At 46.3% G+C, this 25,498-nt stretch overlaps 1 protein-coding gene across 3 annotated transcripts; it reads right to left on the reverse strand.

The window, feature by feature from the left end:
- Positions 1-1,035: 1,035 nt before the first annotated feature.
- On the reverse strand, positions 1,036-24,958 carry LOC110532743 (innate immunity activator protein-like). Of its 3 annotated transcripts, none has more exons than XM_036988819.1 (10): positions 24,589-24,958; positions 11,023-11,110; positions 10,580-10,713; positions 8,031-8,153; positions 7,647-7,770; positions 6,353-6,406; positions 5,976-6,252; positions 5,578-5,751; positions 4,052-4,841; positions 1,036-2,458 (listed from the first exon to the last, which is right to left on the reverse strand). In XM_036988819.1, exons 2-10 carry the CDS (start codon positions 11,075-11,077, stop codon positions 2,363-2,365), a joined length of 1,827 nt encoding a protein of 608 aa, XP_036844714.1. In that variant the 5' UTR covers positions 11,078-11,110; positions 24,589-24,958; the 3' UTR covers positions 1,036-2,362. The 3 variants fall into 3 exon arrangements, with proteins under 3 accessions (XP_036844714.1, XP_021472539.1, XP_036844713.1); XM_021616864.2 differs by having other exon boundaries at positions 7,530-7,770; positions 24,589-24,955; XM_036988818.1 differs by lacking the exons at positions 10,580-10,713; positions 11,023-11,110; positions 24,589-24,958 and adding an exon at positions 8,517-8,622 and having other exon boundaries at positions 7,530-7,770.
- Positions 24,959-25,498: the final 540 nt, after the last annotated feature.

Here is a 25,498-nt window from a genome sequence, read left to right on the forward strand (position 1 = left end):
TGAGGCTGTTAGGGAGGTCCAGCAGGGCTCTCTGGCTAAGCCCAGGAAGTACATTACATCGTTTTTCCCCCCTCAATCTACACAATTCCACATAATGACAAAGCAACAACAGGTTTAGATTTTCTTGCATGTTTATTAAAAATGAAAAACGGAAATATCACATTTAGATAAGTATTCAGACCCCTTTACTCAGTACTTTGTTGAAGCACCGTTGGCAGTGATTACAGCCTCAAGTCTTCTTGGGTGTGACGCTACAAGCTTGGCACACCTGTATTTGGGGAGTTTCTCACATTCTTCTCTGCAGATCCTCTCAAGCTCTGTCAGGTTGGATGGGGAGCGTCGCTGCACAGCTATTTCAGGTCTCTTCAGAGATGTTCGATCAGATTCAAGTTCCTGCTCTGGCTGGGCCACTCAAGAACATTCAGAGACTTGTCCAAAAGCCACTCCTGTGTTGTCTTGAATGTGCTTAGGGTCGTTGTCCTGTTGGAAGGTGAACTGCCGCCTCAGTCTGAGGTCCTGAGCACTCTGGAGGAGGTTTTCATAAAGGATCTCTCTGTACTTTGCTCCGTTCATCTTTCTCTCGATCCTGACTAGTCGTCCAGTCCCTGCCGCTGAAAAACATCCCCACAGCATGATACTGCCACCACCATGCTTCACCGTAGGGATGGTGCCAGTTTTCTCCAAATGTGACGCTTGGCATTCAGCCCGAAGAGTTCAATCTTGGTTTCACCAGACCAGAAAATCTCATTCCTCATGGTCTGGCAGTCTTTAGGTGCCTTTTGGCAAACTCCAAGCGGGCTGTCGTGTGCCTTTTACTGAGGAGTGGCTTCCATCTGGCCACTCTACCAGAAAGGCCTGATTGGTGGAGTGCTGCAGAGATGGTTGTCCTTTTGGAAGGTTCTCCCTTCTCCACAGAGGAACTTTAGAGCTCTGTCAGAGTGATCATTGAGTTCTTGGTCACCTCCCTGACCAAGGCCCTTATCCCCTATTGCTCAATTTGTATTAATCTCTCAAAAAATAAATGCCACTTAACGATCAGTCATAACAAGCCTTTTAATTATAAATATAGAAACGATATCAAAACGTAGACAATAAACTGGTTAGTACCACAACAAATCCGCAATGCAGTGAAAACCTCCCAACACAATTATGCCTCAAACAAACCAATTAGAATCAAATGCATCTTAGGTTAATATAAATTAAAAGTTTAACAGGTTAATGTGCAGCTTATTTCATGTTATTGTACTACAGCTTACAGAGAAACAGACACTTTCTAGCATTTTCTAGTTCTATTTTCTAAATGATGTTAAAAAATAATATAATACAATTATATTAAGGATTTAGTGACAGTTGTGCTGAAGGATCCCTTAAGTTAAAAGAGAAAACAAAGATAATGTAGACATTCAATTAAATAAATACATAATTATATTAGGAATGTTACAGCTTTATTACTCCCAATGTAATAGATAAAGAAAGAAAACAAATATAAATAAATAAATAATTATATTAAAAATGACGTAACTTCATTTGGAAACTACGTGAACCTTGTTGTGCAAATATGTGTGCCAGACACGTAACTTCTACAGTAAGACACGTAACTTCTACAGTAAGACACGCAACTTCTACAGTAAGACACGCAACTTCTACAGTAAGACACGCAACTTCTACAGTAAGACACGCAACTTCTACAGTAAGACACGCAACTTCTACAGTAATCTTGATATGTTATAGTCATTAACAAATGTATGAAACTTGTTACAAACACATATCATATTTAACCTGAAGAAAATAATCTAATTGATTCACCTGATAATAATAATAACGTAATTTTTTAAATAAAATAAATTAACTGGCAAAGTGCCTTTATATAGAAATGTCAAACTTGCTTTGCATAAAGCATTCGATAAAATAGTGGTCGAGCTAGATACTTTTCACGGTGCCCTACTACACATGGAGCCAAGATCTTCTTCATTTTGTCGAGGACAGTTGTCCCTCACCAGGGACATATAATCTCACAGAGAGTCCATTGACTCAAAAAATACAGACATACTCAAGTCTCTAGAAAGTCATTCCCTCCTTGTGTGTAGCATAGCATACTGCAGTAGGGTAACTCCCCCTGGTTACAGCCAGAGACATATACTGCAGTAGGGTAACTCCCCCTGGTTACAGCCAGAGACATATACTGCAGTAGGGCAACTCCCCCTGGTTACAACCAGAGACATATACTACAGTAGGGCAACTCCCCCTGGTTACAACCAGAGACATATACTACAGTAGGGCAACTCCCCCTGGTTACAACCAGAGACATATACTGCATAGATATAGATATATATTGTGTACCATATACTGTATATGGCTGTGGTTACACCTGGCTGACGATCTCTGAGTCCTCTTCAACAAACCACTGTACAGGAGTTCCATCTGCAGCCCTCTGAAGGATCCGCTTCTGGTGGGGACCCTGAAACACAACAACACATTTCGTTCCTGTTCATTATATTTAAATGTATACTTTAAATTTTAGCCATTTAGCAGACACTCTTATCCAGAGTGACTTACAGGAGCAATTAGGGTTAAGTGCCTTGCTTAAGGGCACATCAACAGATTTTTCACCTAGTCAGCTCGGAGATTCAAACCAGCGACCTTTCGGTTACTGGCCCAACGTTCTTAACTGCTAGGCTACCTGCCGCCCTACATACCATTACACTCTTAACCGCTAGGCTACCTGCCGCCCTACGTTACATTATACTCTTAACCGCTAGGCTACCTGCCGCCCTACATTACATTACACTCTTAACCGCTAGGCTACCTGCCGTCCTACATTACATTACACTCTTAACCGCTAGGCTACCTGCCGCCCTACATTACATTACACTCTTAACCGCTAGGCTACCTGCCGTCCTACATTACATTACACTCTTAACCGCTAGGCTACCTGCCGCCCTACATTACATTATACTCTTAACCGCTAGGCTACCTGCCGCCCTACATTACATTACACTCTTAACCGCTAGGCTACCTGCCGCCCTACATTACATTACACTCTTAACCGCTAGGCTACCTGCCACCCTACATTACATTCTTAACCGCTAGGCTACCTGCCGCCGTACATTACATTACACTCTTAACCGCTAGGCTACCTGCCGCCCTACATTACATTACACTCTTAACCGCTAGGCTACCTGCCACTCTACATTACATTACACTCTTAACCGCTAGGCTACCTGCCACTCTACATTACATTACACTCTTAACCGCTAGGCTACCTGCCACTCTACATTACATTACACTCTTAACCGCTAGGCTACCTGCCACTCTACATTACATTACACTCTTAACCGCTAGGCTACCTGCCGCCCTACATTACATTACACTCTTAACCGCTAGGCTACCTGCCACCCTACATTACATTAAACTCTTAACCGCTAGGCTACCTGCCGTCCTACATTACATTATACTCTTAACCGCTAGGCTACCTGCCACTCTACATTACACTCTTAACCGCTAGGCTACCTGGCGCCCTACATTACATTACACTCTTAACCGCTAGGCTACCTGCCGCTCTACATTACATGACACTCTTAACCGCTAGGCTACCTGCCTCCCTATATTACATTACACTCTTAACCGCTAGGCTACCTGCCACCCTACAATACATTACACTCTTAACCGCTAGGCTACCTGCCGCCCTACATTACATTACACTCTTAACCGCTAGGCTACCTGCCTCCCTATATTACACTCTTAACCGCTAGGCTACCTGCCACCCTACATTACACTCTTAAGCGCTAGGCTACCTGCCGCCCTACATTACATTACACTCTTTACCGCTAGGCTACCTGCCGCCCTACATTACATTACACTCTTAACCGCTAGGCTACCTGCCGCCCTACATTACATTACACTCTTAACCGCTAGGCTACCTGCCGCCCTACATTACATTACACTCTTAACCGCTAGGCTACCTGCCGCTCTACATTACATTCCCGTTCCTTTAATATCAATATGAGATGTTAGTAATGCTATGGTGGTGAGTGTTAGGGGGCATCCTCACCTGCAGGTAGGGCGGGAGGTGAGGGGACGTGGGGCTCTTCACTCTGAACGACCCTTGGCCTTCCAGGGAACTCGGGCGTGACTTTTGGAACTGGTTCCAGGACTTGAGCTCGTCTGACGACATTTCCCTGGGCAACACCCGGGCAGGTTGATTGGGGTACTCCCTCAGTGACGGGGTATGTACCAGGCGAGTGTAGGGGGGTGGAGGCTTCAGAACTCTCCTGGGGGATGACGGTGGGGGCCCCTGCTGCCAGCGTCTGTGCTGCTGCTGTTGCTGTGGGGGCCGGGAGGGGGACAGGTAAAGACCCTTCCCCAGGGGACTGCCCAGGTCCTGTGGGGAAAGAGGGGAACATGTGCCTTCCTCTGCCATTCTTCTTCTCAAGCTGGGAGAGGACCGGTGCTGGTTGTTTTTCTTGTGAAAGCTGGAGCCATTCAACGCAGGGCTGGTGGGACTTTGGGCTCCGTAGTGGAAGCCATAGGGAGGAGGGCAGAGCTTGGGGATCTCGGGAGATGCGGGGCCCTCCCTCTCTTTGTGATTATCTCTGTCCGTGTCCCGGCTGGGGGGGCTGGTGTAGGAGGGGACAGAGTGTTCAGAGCTGCTGTCCTCAGAGCTGGACTGGTACAGTCGCTGGGGGCTGGTGTAGGATGGGACAGAGTGTTCAGAGCTGGACTGGTACAGACGCTGGGGGGTGTACTGTGGAGACCGAACCAGGAACTCTGGCCGTCGGCGTGGCAACCTGGCTCTCCCACGTCCCTCACCCAGGTCATGAGTGGGCTTACTTCTGGGAAGCCTGAGAAGATGAAAAAAGACAGGGGAGAGAAAAGTGAGCTACTGTGATGCACTTTGTGTATGTCTGTCTCCCTATACTGTGTAATTAATACAGCAACTTCATTATTAAATGTGATCTAATCTAGTCAATGTATTTTATCAATATAATTTATGTAACGTATTACCCACCCACAACAATAGACACACAAGAAGACACAATAAAGGTAATCAACACCTTCATCTGTGTTATGGTGTTGATGTTCTGTGTTATGGTGTTGATGTTATGGTGTTGACGTTCTGTGTTATGGTGTTGATGTTCTGTGTTATGGTGTTGACGTTCTGTGTTATGGTGTTGATGTTCTGTGTTATGGTGTTGACGTTCTGTGTTATGGTGTCGACGGTCTGTGTTATGGTGTCGACGGTCTGTGTTATGGTGTCGACAGTCTGTGTTATGGTGTCGACGGTCTGTGTTGTGGTGTCGACGCTCTATGTTATGGTGTCGACAGTCTGTGTTATGGTGTCGACGGTCTGTGTTGTGGTGTCGACGTTCTGTGTTGTGGTGTCGACAGTCTGTGTTATGGTGTTGACGTTCTGTGTTGTGGTGTTGACGTTCTGTGTTGTGGTGTCGACAGTCTGTGTTATGGTGTCGACGTTCTGTGTTGTGGTGTCGACAGTCTGTGTTATGGTGTCGACAGTCTGTGTTATGGTGTCGACGTTCTGTGTAACGGTGGTGACGTTGTTAAGCGTTAGTTGGTTACCTGAAGGACAGGGAGTACTGTCTGCGTACGTGCAGCTCTGGAGTCGAGGGGGCGCTGGAGGAGTTGATCTGTCCATGTCTCAGAGCCAGGTTCTTAATGGAGGGGAAGTGGGAGGGCAGGACTCTGCTGTCTGCAGGGAACACTGGGGTCCCTACTGGGGTCCCTACTGGACTTCTGCTCAGAAAAAGAGGGAGAGAGAAAGAGTGGGCAGGGCAGGATTTAGACAACTGCTAGTTTAAAAGTTAGAGGATGTAGTTTATGTAGTCAAAAGCAAAACCCTTTTTAATGGGGTTCTGGGCAGAATAAATATTTGAGTAGCAAAGTAGGACCTGCACACTCAGTTGCTCCACCTTTATTGGTTAACAGCGTTCTTATCCAAAAAGGATATGGACTCTTACCTTGGCCTGCTGCTGCAGACAGTGTTAGGTTTCAGATAGGGCTGGTCCAGATTAGACTCTCTCCAGGGGGAGTTCTGGATGGGGGAGCGCTCAGGAAACTCCACACTGCAGCTGGAGCCCATACTGGAGGTTTGGGTCTGCTCCACACTGCAGCTGGAGCTGAGGCTCTGGGCTGAGATGTGATGGAGACTGCCCTGGGATGAGGAGGACTGGAGGGACAGGGAGCCCACAGAGGACTGTATGAGTGGGTCGACAGATGATGAGGAAGAGAGAGAGTCTATGGATAGATAGAGGAGACACAATAGAAAGGGTCAGACATGACACTTTGGAATCGTTGAATTGTATTGGCATTTCTACTGTGTTAGTTGATAACTCACCATCGTCCAGGGCCACTGCATCAGACAGGGAGCTGTCGTCGGACATGCACAGATCTGGGGACAGAAATAAAAGAAGGCTTTATTTAAGACTTCATTCAATTAGGGGAAGGGGTTGTGAAAATGATCAACATTGTAGTGTAATTCTTCTGACATGTACTGCTTATGTGATTCAATAACTAAACAATTGTGAATTTTAAAAAACTCCAACCTCCATCGGAATGAGTGAGAATATAACCAAAGACAGTATCGTATGAAAATAGGCATAGCCTTAATGGCCATGGACTCTTAGAATCTCTTAGAATCTTCCTAGGTTCCAGCCTTTCTAGGGAGTTTTTCCTAGCCACCGTTCTAATGCATCTGCATTGCTTTTAGGCTGGGTTTCTGAATAAGAACTTTGTGACATCTGCTTACATAAAAAGGGCTTTATAAATACATTTAATTGATCGGTAGAAACTGCCTATCAATCAATGGCATGGCGACCTTGGCTAGCTAAGCTCATGCGTAGAAACATGTCATCGGGTCTTAACTGTCCAATAAAAATAGTATCTGAAATACTTCTTCAGTATATCCTGTCCACAGGGGGCTGCTGAGGGGAGGACGGCTCATAATAATGGCTGGAATGGAGTGAATGGAATGGTATCAAACACCTGGAAACTGTGTGTTTGATGTGTCTGATACCATTCCATTTATTCCGCTCCAGCCATTACTATCAGCCGTCCTCCCCAATTAAGGTGCCACCAGCCTCCCGTGATCCTGGTGCTATCATCCGTAAAATATCTGTATAAATGAATTGGTCCCAATGAAGTATGAACAACAGTACAACTATAAAACTCAAAGGCACTCCTTCGATGTAAATTTGTTTTTGACAAAAATGAAAACTTGTCAGTTCGTCACTTTCACTAGGTTGGAGTTATAACATGTTCAACTACTTAAGAAATGGGATACAATCTAGGTTGTGCCTTTTAGATTTAGAGAAAATGAACAACTAAGGAATCATTTTTCATTTCTCTCATCGACTTGTCAAGCTCCAGCCTGGTCTGCTTAGTTTGCTTCGCAAGTATTCCCGGAAGTCTCACAATGTTTAGAAACGGTGATTCTGTGTAACCTAAGCTCCCTGCGGACTGCAGAGCCCAATGTGACCAGGTTGGGGCAGCAGTAGCACAGGCACAGCATTCACCTCTGTGTTTGGCTGTGTTGTTGTTCTTGTTGGTCGGTGGAGAGGAGCACTCGTTTCTGATCCTGTGCTGAAACACAGCTTCCTGGAGATCCTTAACTTTCCTATCTTCCCTCTTACACTGCTGCAGCCTGCTCTTCTTCTGTGGTTTGGACAGGTGCTCCTCCACTGAGAGTCTACGGGCCGCTTCAACGATCTGGAGCTGCAAGGCCAGGTCTGCCTCTAAGGAATGAAGCTCTGAATCCTGAGTGAGAGAAAGTTTTTATTTAGCTTAGATGAATAACAATGAACTATCAATTTAATAGACTTCTTGATTGGGCTGGGTTTAAGGAAATAAATACTGTATTCAGTGTTCAAATCTCTCTATCTGATATGCACTTTGCCTTTGCTTATAAGCTTTACGACATATTGTTAGGAAAAACTGCTGACCTTACCTATTACCAATACTGTGTAATATAGGAAGTGTAAAGGATGACCGTGGGAAGGGTTCATATTGGTCTGTACCTCTCCATCCTGGTGAATGAGACTGCCATCCAGTTTGAAGGTAGCTCCTATCCTCCTCCGGACACGAGGTGGCTTCTCATCAGGAAGTAGGGGGTAGTCTGAAGACAACTTACCTGTCAGCTCCTGTAAAATAAATACAATCCAAAGTCAACTGAAGTCATTTCTAAACATACCCCTAAGAGATTACATCTGAAAGAGCAGTCTGTAACTCTTCTATGAACCATTGGTATGTAAATATGAGACTCAGTTTTGTGACGTGCAGGAGACCTATGTTAGCCCACTGAACTACAACCTAGGCATTACCTCAGGGAGCTAACATAGGTCTTCAGGTCTCAGGCTAGGTTAGACACTCACAGCCTCCCTGACGCAAAAAATATATATATTTATTATTATTATTTATTTTTTATATATTTTTTATTAGGGGGTAGATCAGCTTTAATATTGCAGGTAGATTGTAGCTTCCATCAATGTAATTGTCTGCATCACCCATATTGTCACGTATGCTCCCTCGCTGGCCTCTAGGTCACCAGGCTGCTCATTAGGGCGCACACCTGTCACCAGCGTTACGCGCATAATGACACTCACCTGGACTCCATCACCTCATTGATTACCTGCCCTTTATATGTCCCTCCCTTTGGTTTCCTCCCCAGTTGTCATTGTTCCTGCTTCATGTCGGTGCGCTGTTTGTGTGTCTTGTTTTGTTCATTTTTTAAATGTATTCACTCCCTGAACTTGCTTCCCGACTCTCAGTGTACATCGTTACACATATATTCTTGTTGCAAGTATATATACAGTACCAGTCAAAAGTTTGGATACACCTACTCATTCAAGGGTTTTTCTTGATTTTTTACATGAAATAACACCATATATAACACCATATATTTTATATTTGAGATTCTTCAAAGTAGCCACCCTTTGCCTTGATGACAGCTTTGCACACTCCTAGCATTCTCTCAACCAGCTTCATGAGGTAGTCACCTGGAATGCATTTCAATTAACAGGTGTGCCTTGTTAAAAGTTGTGGAATTTCTTTCCTTAATGCATTTGAGCCAATCAGTTGTGTTCAAACAAGGTATGGGTGGTATACAGAAGATTGCTCTATTTGGTAAAAGACCAAGTCCATATTATGGCAAGAACAGCTAAGCAAAGAGAAAGGACAGTCCATCATTACTTTAAGACCTGAAGGTCAGTCAAGGCGGAACATTTCAAGAACTTTGAAACTTTCTTCAAGTGCAGTTGCAAAACAATGAAGCGATACGATGAAACTGGCTCACATGAGGACTGCCACAGGAAAGGAAGACCCAGAGGTACCTCTGCTGCAGAGGATAAGTTCATTAGAGTTACCAGCCTCAGAAATTGCAGCCCAACTAAATGCGTCACAGAGTTCAAGTAACAGACGCATCTCAACATCAATTCTTCAGAGGAGAATGCGTGAATTACATTTTTTTATGTTAACTTTATTTAACTAGGCAAGTCAGTTCAGAACAAATTCTTATTTACAACGATGGCCTAGAAACAGTGGGTTAACTGACTTGTTAACCCACTGTTAATAACAGTGGCAGAATGACAGATTTGTACCTTGTCAGCTGAGGAATTTGAAATTGCAACCTTTCGGTTACTAGCCCAACGCTCTAACCACTAGGCTACCTGCTGCCCCAATCAGGCCTTTGTGGTCGAATTGCTGCAAAGAAACCACTACTAAAGTACATCAATAAGAAGAGACTTGCTTGGGCCAAGAAACAGGAGCAATGGACATTAGACCAGTAGAAATCTGTCCTTTGGTCTGATGAGTCCAAACGTGAGGTTTTTGGTTCCAACCACCGTGTTTTTGTGAGACGAAGAGTAGGTGACCGGATGATCTCTGCATATGTGGTTCCCACTGTGAAGCATCGAGGAGGAGGTGTGATGGTGCTTTGCTGATGACACTGTCAGTGATTTATTTAGAATTCAAGGCACACTTAACCAGAGATACGCCATCCCATCTGGTTTGCGCGTAGTTGGACTATCAATTGTTTTTCTACAGGACAATGACCCAAAACATCTCCAGGCTGTGTAAGGGCTATTTGACCAAGAAGGAGAGTGATGGAGTGCTGAATCAGATGACCTGGCTATCACAATCACCCGACCTCAACCCAATTGAGATGGTTTGGGATGAGTTGGACAGCAGAGTGAAGGAAAAGCAGCCAACAAGTGCTCAACATATGTGGGAACTCCTTCAAGACTGTTGTAAAAGCATTCCTCATGAATCTGGTTGAGAGAATGCCAAGCGTGTGCAAAGCTGTCATCAAGGCAAAGGGTGGCTACTTTGAAGAATCTCAAATATAAAATATATTTTGATTTGTTTATCACTTTTTTGGTTACTACATGATTCCATATGTGTTATTTCATAGTTTAATGTCTTCACTAGTAATCTACAATGTAGAAAACCCCTGGAATGAGGAGGTGTGTCCAAACTTTTGACTGGTACTGTATATATAATATATATATATATATATATATATATCAACACCGTTATAGATATGCATAAATACAATAGTGTGAATACTCACAGCCTCTCTAATGCAGAGCTTCTTGAGGTCCAGTAGACACAGCTCCAGCCTGTTCTCCAGAGCCTGGTGCTTCAGCCTCATGGCCCGGGTGTGGGTGGTCAGGTCCTTGACTGGCAACGTGGGGCTGTCGGGACCTGAGATGATGTTAATGGAGATTTTTCCACAGAGCACAGGCCTCATGCAGGCATCACATGGTGCCACATTTGGTGCTTTTATCACAGAATTAACGATTGCTATAGATTATAGACAGCAAGCTTGCCAACTATCAATACACTTTATCTCTTGAATTTATCTCCTGAATTTATCTCTGAAGTTCAATATTTGATACGACAGATTTAGGTCTCAGCATTAATAATGCGTTCAGTGCTTTCCGTAACGATTTATATCTGAACCTAGAATGGATCTCTTTCACATTTAGGGTTGTTGATGTGTTAAGCTCTTACCAGAGTTGAGAATGATCCCACTGTCAGTGTCACTGGTCTCCTCTTTATCCATCATGGCTGTTGGAAGGTATTTTCACACTGTTAAAACCTGTTGGAAAATAGACAAATAGTTAAATCATTATTAAATCATCCTTATTCACCAAAAAACATATCCAGCTTTATGATCACTCAGGACGGGGGAAAACTGATTCACCTAAAAAACATATCCAGCTTTATGATCTCTCAGGACGGGGGAAAACTGATTCACCTAAAAACATATCCAGCTTTATGATCTCTCAGGACGGGGGAAAACTGATTCACCTAAAAACATATCCAGCTTTATGATCTCTCAGGACGGGGGAAAACTGATTCACCTAAAAACATATCCAGCTTTATGATCTCTCAGGACGGGGGAAAACTGATTCACCTAAAAACATATCCAGCTTTATGATCTCTCAGGACGGGGGAAAACTGATTCACCTAAAAACATATCCAGCTTTATGATCTCTCAGGACGGGGGAAAACTGATTCACCTAAAAACATATCCAGCTTTATGATCTCTCAGGACGGGGGAAAACTGATTCACCTAAAAACATATCCAGCTTTATGATCTCTCAGGACGGGGGAAAACTGATTCACCTAAAAACATATCCAGCTTTATGATCTCTCAGGACGGGGGAAAACTGATTCACCTAAAAACATATCCAGCTTTATGATCTCTCAGGACGGGGGAAAACTGATTCACCTAAAAACATATCCAGCTTTATGATCTCTCAGGACGGGGGAAAACTGATTCACCTAAAAACATATCCAGCTTTATGATCTCTCAGGACGGGGGAAAACTGATTCACCTAAAAACATATCCAGCTTTATGATCTCTCAGGACGGGGGAAAACTGATTCACCTAAAAACATATCCAGCTTTATGATCTCTCAGGACGGGGGAAAACTGATTCACCTAAAAACATATCCAGCTTTATGATCTCTCAGGACGGGGGAAAACTGATTCACCTAAAAACATATCCAGCTTTATGATCTCTCAGGACGGGGGAAAACTGATTCACCAAAAAACATATCCAGCTTTATGATCTCTCAGGACGGGGGAAAACTGATTCACCTAAAAACATATCCAGCTTTATGATCTCTCAGGACGGGGGAAAACTGATTCACCTAAAAACATATCCAGCTTTATGATCTCTCAGGACGGGGGAAAACTGATTCACCTAAAAAACATATCCAGCTTTATGATCTCTCAGGACGGGGGAAAACTGATTCACCTAAAAACATATCCAGCTTTATGATCTCTCAGGACGGGGGAAAACTGATTCACCTAAAAACATATCCAGCTTTATGATCTCTCAGGACGGGGGAAAACTGATTCACCTAAAAACATATCCAGCTTTATGATCTCTCAGGACGGGGGAAAACTGATTCACCTAAAAACATATCCAGCTTTATGATCTCTCAGGACGGGGGAAAACTGATTCACCTAAAAAACATATCCAGCTTTATGATCTCTCAGGATGGGGGAAAACTGATTCACCTAAAAACATATCCAGCTTTATGATCTCTCAGGACGGGGGAAAACTGATTCACCTAAAAAACATATCCAGCTTTATGATCTCTCAGGATGGGGGAAAACTGATTCACCTAAAAACATATCCAGCTTTATGATCTCTCAGGACGGGGGAAAACTGATTCACCTAAAAAATATACGTTTCCATTCCTGATGCCGAAAGTATTTTTATTCTGATCCTCTAGCTTCCTCTTCTCTCTCTTTCTTCTTCTCCCTCCTCCCTCTTCTCCCTCCCTCCCTCCTACCCTGTCCTCCCTCCCTCCTACCCTTACCTCTCTCCCTCCTACCCTGTTCTCCCTCCCTCCTGCCCTGTTCTCCCTCCCTCCTGCCCTGTCCTCTCTCCCTCCTGCCCTGTCCTCCCTACCTCCTACCCTGTTCTCCCTCCCTCCTGCTCTGTTCTCCCTCCCTCTTGCTCTGTTCTCCCTCCCTCCTGCCCTGTTCTCCCTCCCTCCTGCCCTGTTCTCCCTCCCTCCCTCCCTCCTGCCCTGTTCTCCCTCCCTCCCTCCTGCCCTGTTCTCCCTCCCTCCCTCCTGCCCTGTTCTCCCTCCCTCCTGCCCTGTTCTCCCTTCACAATAGGCAGCAGCCCCCATGCTTGACTCGGCACATGTGCGAGGGGACCATGGGTTAATCCGAAACCGGACGCTATGGCAACGGTCACAGGGCGTACCGCTGTTCTCCAAGGGGAGTGTGTGTGTGTTGCCATACGGAATGTCAGAGGGCGTTTAAAAGGGACGCACCGTCGCACCCCAAAAAAGAGAACAGGAAAGCAGATGGCTGCAGAGCAGGGGAATTATCCCTCTCATGGACTGCACCTGTTCCCCCTCCCAGAGTCACACACACACCAACAGCGCTCCATTCAACCAGTGTCCAGAGAAACAACCCTCGAGGGGCTTTTGAAGTGGAACAATGTTTCAATGCTGAACCTGTCTCTGTAGCATCAGCCAGCTCACATAAAGACACTGAAGGTTCATGATATAGCACATCTAGGATTTCACTTATACATTCTCACACTGTTGAACACATAAACAATGTTTATGATCCATTCTATTGTGTGTGTGTGTGTGCGTGTGCGTGCGTGTGTGTGTGCGTGTGTGTGCGTGTGCGTGTGTGCGTGCGTGTTTGTATACGTACTAGGGTTGAATGGCGGGAACCCGGTTACTGAGATTTACCGCCCAAAACCACTCCCTTTCCCCGGTATAAATAACTGAGAGAAAACGGTAAATTATAATAAATTATTTATATGAACAGCATGGTGTGAAATGGAACTTTTTAATTATATGCCATGTCTAAATACGGCCTCTATACGGCCTCTATACAGGCTCTATACGGCCTCTATACGGGCTCTATACGGGCTCTATACGGTCTCTATACGGCCTCCATATGGCCTCTATACGGCCTCCATACGGCCTCCATACGGCCTCTATACGGCCTCTATACGGCCTCTATACGGGCTCTGTACGGCCTCGGCATGATGAATCAACGCTCAGGGTGGGGACAGACCATCTCAGGATGGAGAGTAGTTCACAATGAATGTACTGTAGATCTATGTATCATCTCACCATGGTAACGTTTTGTGACAGGTAGGCAGCAGCACAGCCTATGCTACAGTAATAGAAAGCCTGAACATCTCCATCTGGCTTTCAGGGATCACCTTGTTATTGTTTTAATTCCAGATGCAGAGTTTTAAAACAGCCTGTCACTCAAATATCGTTGCTTTAAGTCAGTGTACATGCAAGCACTCTCTCTCCGTCAACTCTCTCTCCATCAACATCCAAAATAGATCATCCTGTTCTAGATTTTCTAGATAGATTGAACAGGTCAGCGTAGACCAAGTGTGCATCTGAAATGGCACCCTACTCCCTATATCATGCCCATAGCTCTGGTCAAAGGTTGTGCACTATAGGGAATATGATGCCATTTTGGGCACATCCCATGACCACTACACTGCTGAAAATAACTTCCTTTAGACTGGGCAGCAAATTTGAGCTGTTGACATGAATCTTCTGTATCTATGTCTAAAAACACAACTTCAGTATGTCAACAGACGGAAGGAACTCATGTAGCTCACGTCTCTACAGGTCATGTTGCCTTAGCCACTGTGGGTTACCAAGTCCAAATAATCCACTGGCCCTATCTAGAGCAGTGATGTTTAGAGATGGGTATCAGGCCTGTTCCTGTAGAGATGCGGAGGACTCATCACCCTGGGAGAGTTCCAAATGGAACCCTATTCCCTTTAGGGTGCACTACTTTTGACCAGGGCCCATGTCTTCTATATAGAGAATAGGCTCAATGGCACGGACAAATTATTCACCTAGTCGGCTCAGGGATTCGCACCAGCGACCTCTCGGTTACCGGCCCAACGCCTTAACCACTAGGCTACCTGTATCCACCAGTCTGGACAATCTGCTGTGGGTTCAATAATTGCTGATCCAGTCGAGAAGGAGCGCTGGTTGGTTGGGCCAACACTGAGACAACAGAGCAGGAGGAGGAGAGTGGAAAGGAACAGGGCTGAGTGGCTGAGGTAGGGGCCTACAGTGAGACAGTGGAAGGAAGAGGACTGAGGTAGGAGCCTACAGTGAGACAGTGAAAGGAAGAGGACTGAGGTAGGGGCCTACAGTGAGACAGTGAAAGGAAGAGGGCTGAGGTAGGGGCCTACAGTGAGACAGTGGAAGGAAGAGGGCTGAGGTAGGGTCCTACAGTGGAAGGAAGGGGGCTGAGGTAGAGGCCTACAGTGAGACAGTGGAAGGAAGAGGGCTGAGGTAGGGGCCTACAGTGAGACAGTGAAAGGAAGAGGGCTGAGGTAGGGGCCTACAGTGGAAGGAAGAGGACTGAGGTAGGGGCCTACAGTGAGACAGTGGAAGGAAGAGGGCTGAGGTAGGGTCCTACAGTGGAAGGAAGAGGACTGAGGTAGGGTCCTACAGTGAGACAGTGGAAGGAAATGTGCTGAGGTAGGGGCCTACAGTGAGACAGTGGAAGGAAGAGGGCTGAGGTAGGGGCCTACAGTGGAAGGAAGAGGACTGAGGTAGGGGCCTACAGTGAGACAGTGGAAGGAAGAGGACTGAGGTAGGGGCCTACAGTGAGACAGTGGAAGGAAGAGGGCTGAGGTAGGGGCCTACAGTGGAAGGAAGAGGACTGAGGTAGGGGCCTACAGTGAGACAGTGGAAGGAAATGTGCTGAGGTAGGGGCCTACAGTGTGACAGTGGAAGGAAGGGGGCTGAGGTTGGGGCCTACAGTGTGACAGTGGAAGGAAGGGGGCTGAGGTAGGGGCCTACAGTGTGACAGTGGAAGGAAGGGGGCTGAGGTAGGGGCCTACAGTGAGACAGTGGAAGGAAATGTGCTGAGGTAGGGGCCTACAGTGTGACAGTGGAAGGAAGAGGACTGAGGTAGGGGCCTACAGTGTGACAGTGGAAGGAAGAGGGCTGAGGTAGGGTCCTACAGTGGAAGGAAGAGGACTGAGGTAGGGGCCTACAGTGAGACAGTGGAAGGAAGAGGGCTGAGGTAGGGGCCTACAGTGAGACAGTGGAAAGGAAGAGGGCTGAGGTAGGGGCCTACAGTGTGACAGTGGAAGGAAGAGGACTGAGGTAGGGGCCTACAGTGAGACAGTGGAAAGGAAGGGGACTGAGGTAGGGTCCTACAGTGAGACAGTGGAAAGGAAGAGGACTGAGGTAGGGGCCTACAGTGAGACAGTGGAAAGGAAGGGGGCTGAGGTAGGGGCCTACATTGAGACAGTGGAAAGGAAGGGGGCTGAGGTAGGGGCCTACATTGAGACAGTGGAAAGGAAGGGGGCTGAGGTAGGGGCCTACAGTGAGACAGTGGAAAGGAAGGGGGCTGAGGTAGGGGCCTACAGTGAGACAGTGGAAAGGAAGGGGGCTGAGGTAGGGGCCTACATTGAGACAGTGGAAAGGAAGGGGGCTGAGGTAGGGGCCTACATTGAGACAGTGGAAAGGAAGGGGGCTGAGGTAGGGGCCTACAGTGAGACAGTGGAAAGGAAGGGGGCTGAGGTAGGGTCCTACAGTGAGACAGTGGAAAGGAAGGGGGCTGAGGTAGGGGCCTACAGTGAGACAGTGGAAAGGAAGGGGGCTGAGGTAGGGGCCTACAGTGAGACAGTGGAAAGGAAGGGGGCTGAGGTAGGGGCCTACAGTGAGACAGTGGAAAGGAAGGGGGCTGAGGTAGGGTCCTACAGTGAGACAGTGGAAAGGAAGAGGACTGAGGTGGGGGCCTACAGTGAGACAGTGGAAAGGAAGAGGACTGAGGTAGGGGCCTACAGTGAGACAGTGGAAAGGAAGGGGGCTGAGGTAGGGTCCTACAGTGAGACAGTGGAAAGGAAGGGGGCTGAGGTAGGGGCCTACAGTGAGACAGTGGAAAGGAAGAGGGCTGAGGTAGGGGCCTACAGTGAGACAGTGGAAGGAAGAGGACTGAGGTAGGGGCCTACAGTGAGACAGTGGAAAGGAAGAGGACTGAGGTAGGGGCCTACAGTGAGACAGTGGAAAGGAAGGGGACTGAGGTAGGGTCCTACAGTGAGACAATGGAAAGGAAGAGGACTGAGGTAGGGGCCTACAGTGAGACAGTGGAAAGGAAGGGGGCTGAGGTAAGGGCCTACATTGAGACAGTGGAAAGGAAGGGGGCTGAGGTAGGGGCCTACATTGAGACAGTGGAAAGGAAGGGGGCTGAGGTAGGGGCCTACAGTGAGACAGTGGAAAGGAAGGGGGCTGAGGTAGGGGCCTACAGTGAGACAGTGGAAAGGAAGGGGGCTGAGGTAGGGGCCTACATTGAGACAGTGGAAAGGAAGGGGGCTGAGGTAGGGGCCTACATTGAGACAGTGGAAAGGAAGGGGGCTGAGGTAGGGGCCTACAGTGAGACAGTGGAAAGGAAGGGGGCTGAGGTAGGGGCCTACATTGAGACAGTGGAAAGGAAGGGGGCTGAGGTAGGGTCCTACAGTGAGACAGTGGAAAGGAAGGGGGCTGAGGTAGGGGCCTACAGTGAGACAGTGGAAAGGAAGGGGGCTGAGGTAGGGGCCTACAGTGAGACAGTGGAAAGGAAGGGGGCTGAGGTAGGGGCCTACAGTGAGACAGTGGAAAGGAAGGGGGCTGAGGTAGGGGCCTACAGTGAGACAGTGGAAAGGAAGGGGGCTGAGGTAGGGTCCTACAGTGAGACAGTGGAAAGGAAGAGGACTGAGGTAGGGGCCTACAGTGAGACAGTGGAAAGGAAGAGGACTGAGGTAGGGGCCTACAGTGAGACAGTGGAAAGGAAGGGGGCTGAGGTAGGGTCCTACAGTGAGACAGTGGAAAGGAAGGGGGCTGAGGTAGGGGCCTACAGTGAGACAGTGGAAAGGAAGGGGGCTGAGGTAGGGTCCTACAGTGAGACAGTGGAAAGGAAGGGGGCTGAGGTAGGGGCCTACAGTGAGACAGTGGAAAGGAAGGGGGCTGAGGTAGGGGCCTACAGTGAGACAGTGGAAAGGAAGAGGAACTCTAACCTTGAATACAAACTTATATGAGCAGAAACAGCATATTCAGACAGAGAGAGGGGGAAAACAGGGCTAGGTCTGAGTGGGTGAAGTGGAGTGAGGTGGAGACCTACATAGGGGGAACTCTCTGACTCAGACACTGACTGTAATAAAAAACAGACAGCAACAGGAACTCAAGAACTGAGTAATCAGACAGAGGCAGTCAGAGTTAGGGTAATATGGTGTTTCGCCCACTTAAGACTTTCACAATGTCTGTGGTTGCCTGAGGCCTAGGTCTACTGAGTGGGTGGATTGGATTGGATTGGGGTACAGCATTATTCAGAACCTTTCTATAAGTTGTAAACCTATGCCAAGATAAAACATAATTTGCCATAAAGTCTCCCTCTGTAGTGCCTTGCGGTTGGAGGCCGAGCAGTTGCCATTCCAGGCAGTGATGAAACCAGTCAGGATGCTCTTGCTGGTGCAACTGTTAAACCTTTTGAGGATCTGAGGACCCATGCCAAATCTTTTCAGTCTCCTGAGGGGGAATAGGTTTTGTTGTGCCCTCTTCACGACTGTCTTAGTGTGCTTGGACCGTGTTAGTTTGTTGGTGATGTGAACACCAAGGAACTTGAAGCTCTCAAGCTGCTCCACTACATCCCCGTTGATGAGAATGGGGGTGTGCTCGGTCCTCTCTTTCCTGTAGTCCACAATCATCTCCTTTGTCTTGATCACGTTGAGGGAGAGGTTGTTGTCCTGGCACCACACGGCCAGGTCTCTGACCTCCTCCCTATAGGCTGTCTTGTTGTTGTCAGTGATCAGGCTGTTGTCATCTGCAAACTTAATGATGGTGTTGGAGTTGTGCCTGGCCGTGCAGTCATGAGTGAACAGGGAGTACAGGAGGGTGCTGAGCACGCACCCCTGAGGGGCCCCTGTGTTGAGGATCAGCGTGGCGGATGTGGTGAGTGCGACCCGTCAGGAAGTCCATGATCCAGTTGCAGAGGGAGGTGTTAAGTCCCAAGGTCCTTAGCTTATTGATGAGCTTTGACGGCACTATGGTGTTGAACGCTGAGCAGTAGTCAATGAATAGCATTCTCACATAGGTGTTCCTTTTGTCCAGGTGGGAAAGGGCAGTGTGGAGTGCAATAGAAACTGCATCATCTGTGGATCTGTCGGGGTGGTATGCCAATTGGAGTGGGTCTAGGGTTTCTGGGATGATGGCGTTTATTTGAGCTATGACCAGCCTTTCAAAGCATTTCATGGCTACAGACATGAGTGTTACGGGTCGGTAGTCATTTAGGCAGATTACCTTAGTGTTCTTGGGCACAGGCACTAAGGTGGTCTGCTTAAAACATGTTGGTATTGCAGACTCGGACAAGGAGAGGTTGAAAATGTCAGTGAAGACACTTGCTAGTTGGTCAGCGCATGCTTGCAGTACACATCCTGGTAATCCGTCTGGCCCAGTGGCCTTGTGAATGTTGACCTGTCTAAAGGTCTCACTCACATCGGCTGCGGAGAGCGTGATCACACCGTCTTCCGGTACAGCTGGTGCTCTCATGCATGTTTCAGTGTTATTTGCCTTGAAGCGAGCATAGAAGTAGTTTAGCTCGTCTTGTAGGCTCGTGTCACTCTCGGCTGTGGTTCCCATTGTAGTCTGTAATGGCTTGCAAGCCCTGCCACATCCGACAAACGTCAGAGCCGGTGTAGTACGATTTGATCTTAGTCCTGTATTGACGTGTTGCCTGTTTGATGGTTCGTCGGAGGGCATAGCGGGATTTCTTATAAGCTTCCAGGTTAGAGTCCCGCTCCTTGAAAACAGCAGCTCTAGCCTTTAGCTCAGTGCGGATGCTGCCTGTAATCCATGGCTTCTGGTTGGGGTATGTACGTACAGTCACTGTGGGGACGATGTCATCGATGCACTTATTGATGAAGCACTCGGCGGTTCCGTTCTCTTAGCTTGTGTGGCTTACCAGTTGACCATGACAGCTCAAGCAGGCCAGAAATTTTATGAACTGAGTTGTTGGGAAGGTGGCATACTATGACGATGCCACGTTGAAAGTCACTGAGCTCATCAGTAAGGCCATTCTACTGCCAATGTTTGTCTATGGAGATTGCATGGCTGTGTGCTTGATTTTCTTGGTCGACCAACAGCTTATCGACCAGTCGACTAATTCGGGCCAGCTCCACTCCACTGGGTCAAGAGTAGCCAAAAATCTCAGCATTTCCTGTAGTATTACTGTTACCTTATGCTCTACCTTACAGTAGACCATGGCTTCATTGCTGTTGTCATAACAAGCTAACTTCCCCAAAGTCCTGTGATGATCAGTGATCACAGCAATCTTAGGATGGCTTGTCAGGATCACTGCTTCTGTTACTCCCATCCTCATTCCCCTCTGCTCGGAGGACTGTGAAAACTAAACATCTAACGGGAAACGGTTTGTTTACAGTTGATGATGATGATGATGGTGTGTGTGTGTGTGTGTGTGTGTGTGTGTGTTCAAATGAAACCAAACCAAGGCGTATGTGAAGCCTGTAATTAAGATTCACTAGTGAATGCTGATACTATGGAAGAAACTAAATGACTTTACAAAATGGATCCATTCTGTTCTGTCTGTATATACACAACATGGTCTGCTGGAGTGGAGGAAAGGGATTCCATTTATTTAACCTTTATTTAACTAGGCAAGTCAATTAAGAACAAATTATTATTTACAATGACAGCCTGCCCCGGGTGACGCTGGGCCAATTGTGTGCCGCCCTATGGGACGAGTGAGTGAGGTGAGTGAGTGAGTGAGTGAGTGAGTGAGTTGTGAGTGAGGTGTGAGTGAGGTGTGAGTGAGGTGTGAGTGAGTGAGTGAGTGAGTGAGTGAGTGAGTGAGTGAGTGAGTGAGTGAGTGAGTGGAGTTTTATACCCCCACAATATTTTCTTTGATCATCTTATCTAGACCAACAGTACTGTAAAGTCAAAATATGTATCCATCAACATAGTGGTAAAACAATGGGCAAAGATGGGAGAGAAGAACATCTGAAATTCCACAACCATAGAATTAGAATGAATAGAATGGTTATTCTAAAGTCATTCATTCTAATTTTATCACCACACCAGCATGGAGAGAATGAACCTCCCTCCCACACACACACACACACAGTTGCCTGAACCCAAGCAGTGGAGGCCATATGCTAGGCAGACACAGCAGCTCTGCTACAGACCAAGAACAGCATTAATACAGAGACCATAGAGGACAGCATTAATACAGAGACTATAATACAGAGACCATAGAGGACAGCATTAATACAGAGACCATAGAGGACAGCATTAATACAGAGACCATAGAGGACAGCATTAATACAGAGACCATAGAGGACAACATTAATACAGAGACCATAGAGGACAACATTAATACAGAGACCATAGAGGACAACGTTAATACAGAGACCATAGAGGACAACATTAATACAGAGACCATAGAGGACAACATTAACACAGAGACCATAATACAGAGATCATAGATGACAACATTAATACAGAGACCAGAGAGGACAATATTAATACAGAGACCATAGAGGACAGCATTAATACAGAGACCATAGAGAACAGCATTAATACAGAGATCATAGAGGAGATAACCCATTGTTCTGGTTCTGAAACATGGTGAAGCCCCAAAATTTCCCTCCCTGGAAGCCTGTGTTTCAGACATAAGGAAGTGGATGGCGGCAAATGGTCTACTTTTAAACTCGGACAAAACAGAGATGCTTGTTCTAGGTCTAGGTCTAGTTCTAGCATTAATACAGAGACTATAATACAGAGACCATAGAGGACAGCATTAATACAGAGACCATAGAGGACAGCATTAATACAGAGACCATAGAGGACAACATTAATACAGAGACCATAGAGGACAACATTAATACAGAGACCATAGAGGACAACGTTAATACAGAGACCATAGAGGACAACATTAATACAGAGACCATAGAGGACAACATTAACACAGAGACCATAATACAGAGATCATAGATGACAACATTAATACAGAGACCAGAGAGGACAATATTAATACAGAGACCATAGAGGACAGCATTAATACAGAGACCATAGAGAACAGCATTAATACAGAGATCATAGAGGAGATAACCCATTGTTCTGGTTCTGAAACATGGTGAAGCCCCAAAATTTCCCTCCCTGGAAGCCTGTGTTTCAGACATAAGGAAGTGGATGGCGGCAAATGGTCTACTTTTAAACTCGGACAAAACAGAGATGCTTGTTCTAGGTCCCAAGAAACAAAGAGATCTTCTGTTGGATCTGACAATTAATCTTGATGGTTGTACAGTCGTCTCAAATAAAACTGTGAAGGACCTCGGCGTTACTCTGGACCCTGATCTCTCTTTTGACGAACATATCAAGACTGTTTCAAGGTCAACTTTTTTCCATCTACGTAGCATTGCAAAAATGATTAACTTTCTGTCCAGAAATGATGCAGAAAAATGTATCCGTGCTTTTGACACTTCTAGATTAGACTACTGCAATGCTCTACTTTCCGGCTATCTGGATAAAGCACTAAATACATTTATGTTAGTGCTAAACACGGCTGCTAGAATCTTGACTAGAACCAACAAATGTGATCATGTTACTCCAGTGCTAGCCTCCCTACACTGGCTTCCTGTCAAGGCAAGGGCTGATTTCAAGGTTTTACTGCTAACCTACAAAGCATTACATGGGCTTGCTCCTAAATATCTTTCCGATTTGATCCTGCTCTACATTTGACCTTTATTTAACTAGGCAAGGCCTCCTTATTGTCCCTAGAATTTCTAAGCAAACAGCTGGAGGCAGGGTTTCCTCCTATATAGCTTATTTTTTATGGAATGATCTTCCTATCCATGAGAGAGACAGACTCAGTCTCCACCTTTGTCTTTATTGAAGCCTCATCTCTTCAGGAGGCCCTATGATTGAGTGTAGTCTGGCCCAGGGGTGTGAAGGTGAATGGAAAGCCACTGGAACGACGAACCGCTCTTGCTGTCTCTGCCTGGCCGGTACCCCTCTCTCCCTATTAACCCTATTACGGGGGCTGAGTCACTGGCTTACTGGTGCTCTTCCATGCCATCCCTAGGAAGGGTGCGTCACTTGAGTGGGTTGAGTCACTGACGTGAAATTCTTGTCCGGGTTGGCGCCCCCCTCAGGTTCGTACCATGGGGGAGATCTTCGTGGGCTATACTCGGCCTTGTCTCAGGGTAGTAAGTTGGTGGTTGAAGATATCCCTCTAGTGGTGTGGGGGCTGTGTTTTGGCATAGTGGGTGGGGTTATATCTTGCCTGTTTAGCCCTGTCCGGGTGTATCGTCGGACGGGGCAAGCAGTGTTTCCTGACCCCTCCTGTCTCAGCCTCCAGTATTTATGCTGCAATAGTTTATGTGTCGGGGGCTAGGGTCAGTCTGTTATATCTGGAGTATTTCTCATGTCTTATCTGGTGTCCTGTGTGAATTTAAGTATGCTCCCTCGACTTCTCTCCTCTCTCCCTCTCTCTTTCTCTCTGAGGACCTGAACCCTAGGACTATGCCTGGCATGATGACTCCTTGCTGTCCCCAGTCCACTTGGTCATGCTGCTGCTCCAGTTTCAACTGTTCTGCCTGCAGCTATGGAACCCTGACCTGTTCACCAGACGTGCTACCTTGTCCCAGGCCTGCTGTTTTCATCTCTCTCTCTCTCTACCGCACCTGCTGTCTCTAACTCTGAATGATCGACTATGAAAAGCCAAATGACATTTACTCCTGAGGTGCTGACCTGTTGCCACCTCTACAACCACTGTGATTATTATTATTTGACCCTGCTGGTCATCTATGAACATTTGAACAACTTGGCCATGTACTGTTATAATCCCCTCAGAGCCTGGTTCCTCTCTAGGTTTCTTCCTAAATTCCTGCCTTTCTAGGGAGTTTTTCCTAGCCACTGTGCTTCTACACCTGCATTGCTTGCTGTTTGGGGTTTTAGGCTGGGTTTCTGCACAGCACTTTGTGACATCGGCTGATGTAAGAAGGGCTTTATAAATACGTTTGATTGATTGATTGACAGGATCTACTGGTGATTGTATCATTAAGATAACTAGTGTGGTGTATAAACAACACACTCTCAATTAGTAATATGTTAGGACTATTGCAGCTTTAATTCTGGGTCTAAGAGGTCAACTTAAAGTAATGCTCATATGACACACCGTTTATCAGACAAATAATAACCATGTAAAATAACAGGAAGGCTGAGAGTTGCTCATCTAATGTCTGTCAAATATTTTATGTCTGAATCAAAGAGTACTTTTCAGATAAATCTGAGTTGAAAAAGTCATCCTCATAGTCAGTCACACTCACACAGATAAAATGCATTCTGAAGAATCACCGCCAAACTCATCGATTGAAACTTTGTATCAGTTGTCCTGTTGGAACGTCTATACATTCATCTGATAATGATACAGTAACTTTGCATAGTTTTAAACTGTCTACATTGTTACTGTACACCCAGTTACTGTATTCTCACTGTGCCATATAACAACAATACGATTGTAAAATGTGATAATTATTTTTACCTTTTAGAAGCGTTGGTCCAACAATCCTGAGGACTTCACCACAGCACCTCGTTGAGGAAATGTGCAGAGTCTATCTCGGGTCACATGTGTGATGGGTATTGGGGCGTTTCGTTCTATGGTGGGACGTCTGTCCTCGGATCAATCCGTTCTCTAGAAAGAGAGAGGAGCGTGCTGCGAAGTTTTGGAATTTTGACCGATTTTTTTTTCTTTAACTGGGTATATTTTCTAGATGAGTTTTTGAAAGAATAACAAAGTAAAATCTAACTTCATTTGGGATAATTCCTCCTTCCGTGTTCACTTTTTGTTTGTTTGTCCAGACACGCTCTGCCCCATTGACGCAGACAGGACTCTCGGAGGAGGGGAAGGGGGCATTATACGACTGAAAGGGGATCTCGAGAAGAATAGCCGTAGGAAAGAAAAGTTTATGGGAGGGGCAGAGACCGGTGGACAGCTGGCTGGTAGGACTGTGTGATGGAGCATGCCTCTTGAATAATACAATGACATACAACTCAAATGCGTGACATGCATCCACAATTACATACAACTTTTTTCATGCTATTTTGACTAATTCTAAGATATATATATAAATAAATATACATAAAGATATTTAAATTCAATGAAGGAGGATGATGGATTGTAGAATACATTAAAATCAATTAAAAATCCCAACCCCCAGAGTCACAAATGCCCCACGGAGCATCTTGACCAGATCAGAGCATCCCTTTACTTGCCTGGTCGGGGCGGAGAGGGGAGAGGGAGAACAAGCCTGTCGCTATAGCTACCATTCCCTCCCCCCGCCGCATCCCTCCAGATGGCCAGCTTTCTTCTCTCATCCCGTGATGGAATGAAAAGATCGGCTAATTAAACAAAGTCCCATATCCATGTGAAAGACCGAAGAGCCCTTGGGGAA

Source organism: Oncorhynchus mykiss, chromosome 9 (genome assembly GCF_013265735.2).
Source record: "Oncorhynchus mykiss isolate Arlee chromosome 9, USDA_OmykA_1.1, whole genome shotgun sequence".
Taxonomy (NCBI): Eukaryota; Metazoa; Chordata; class Actinopteri; order Salmoniformes; family Salmonidae; genus Oncorhynchus; species Oncorhynchus mykiss.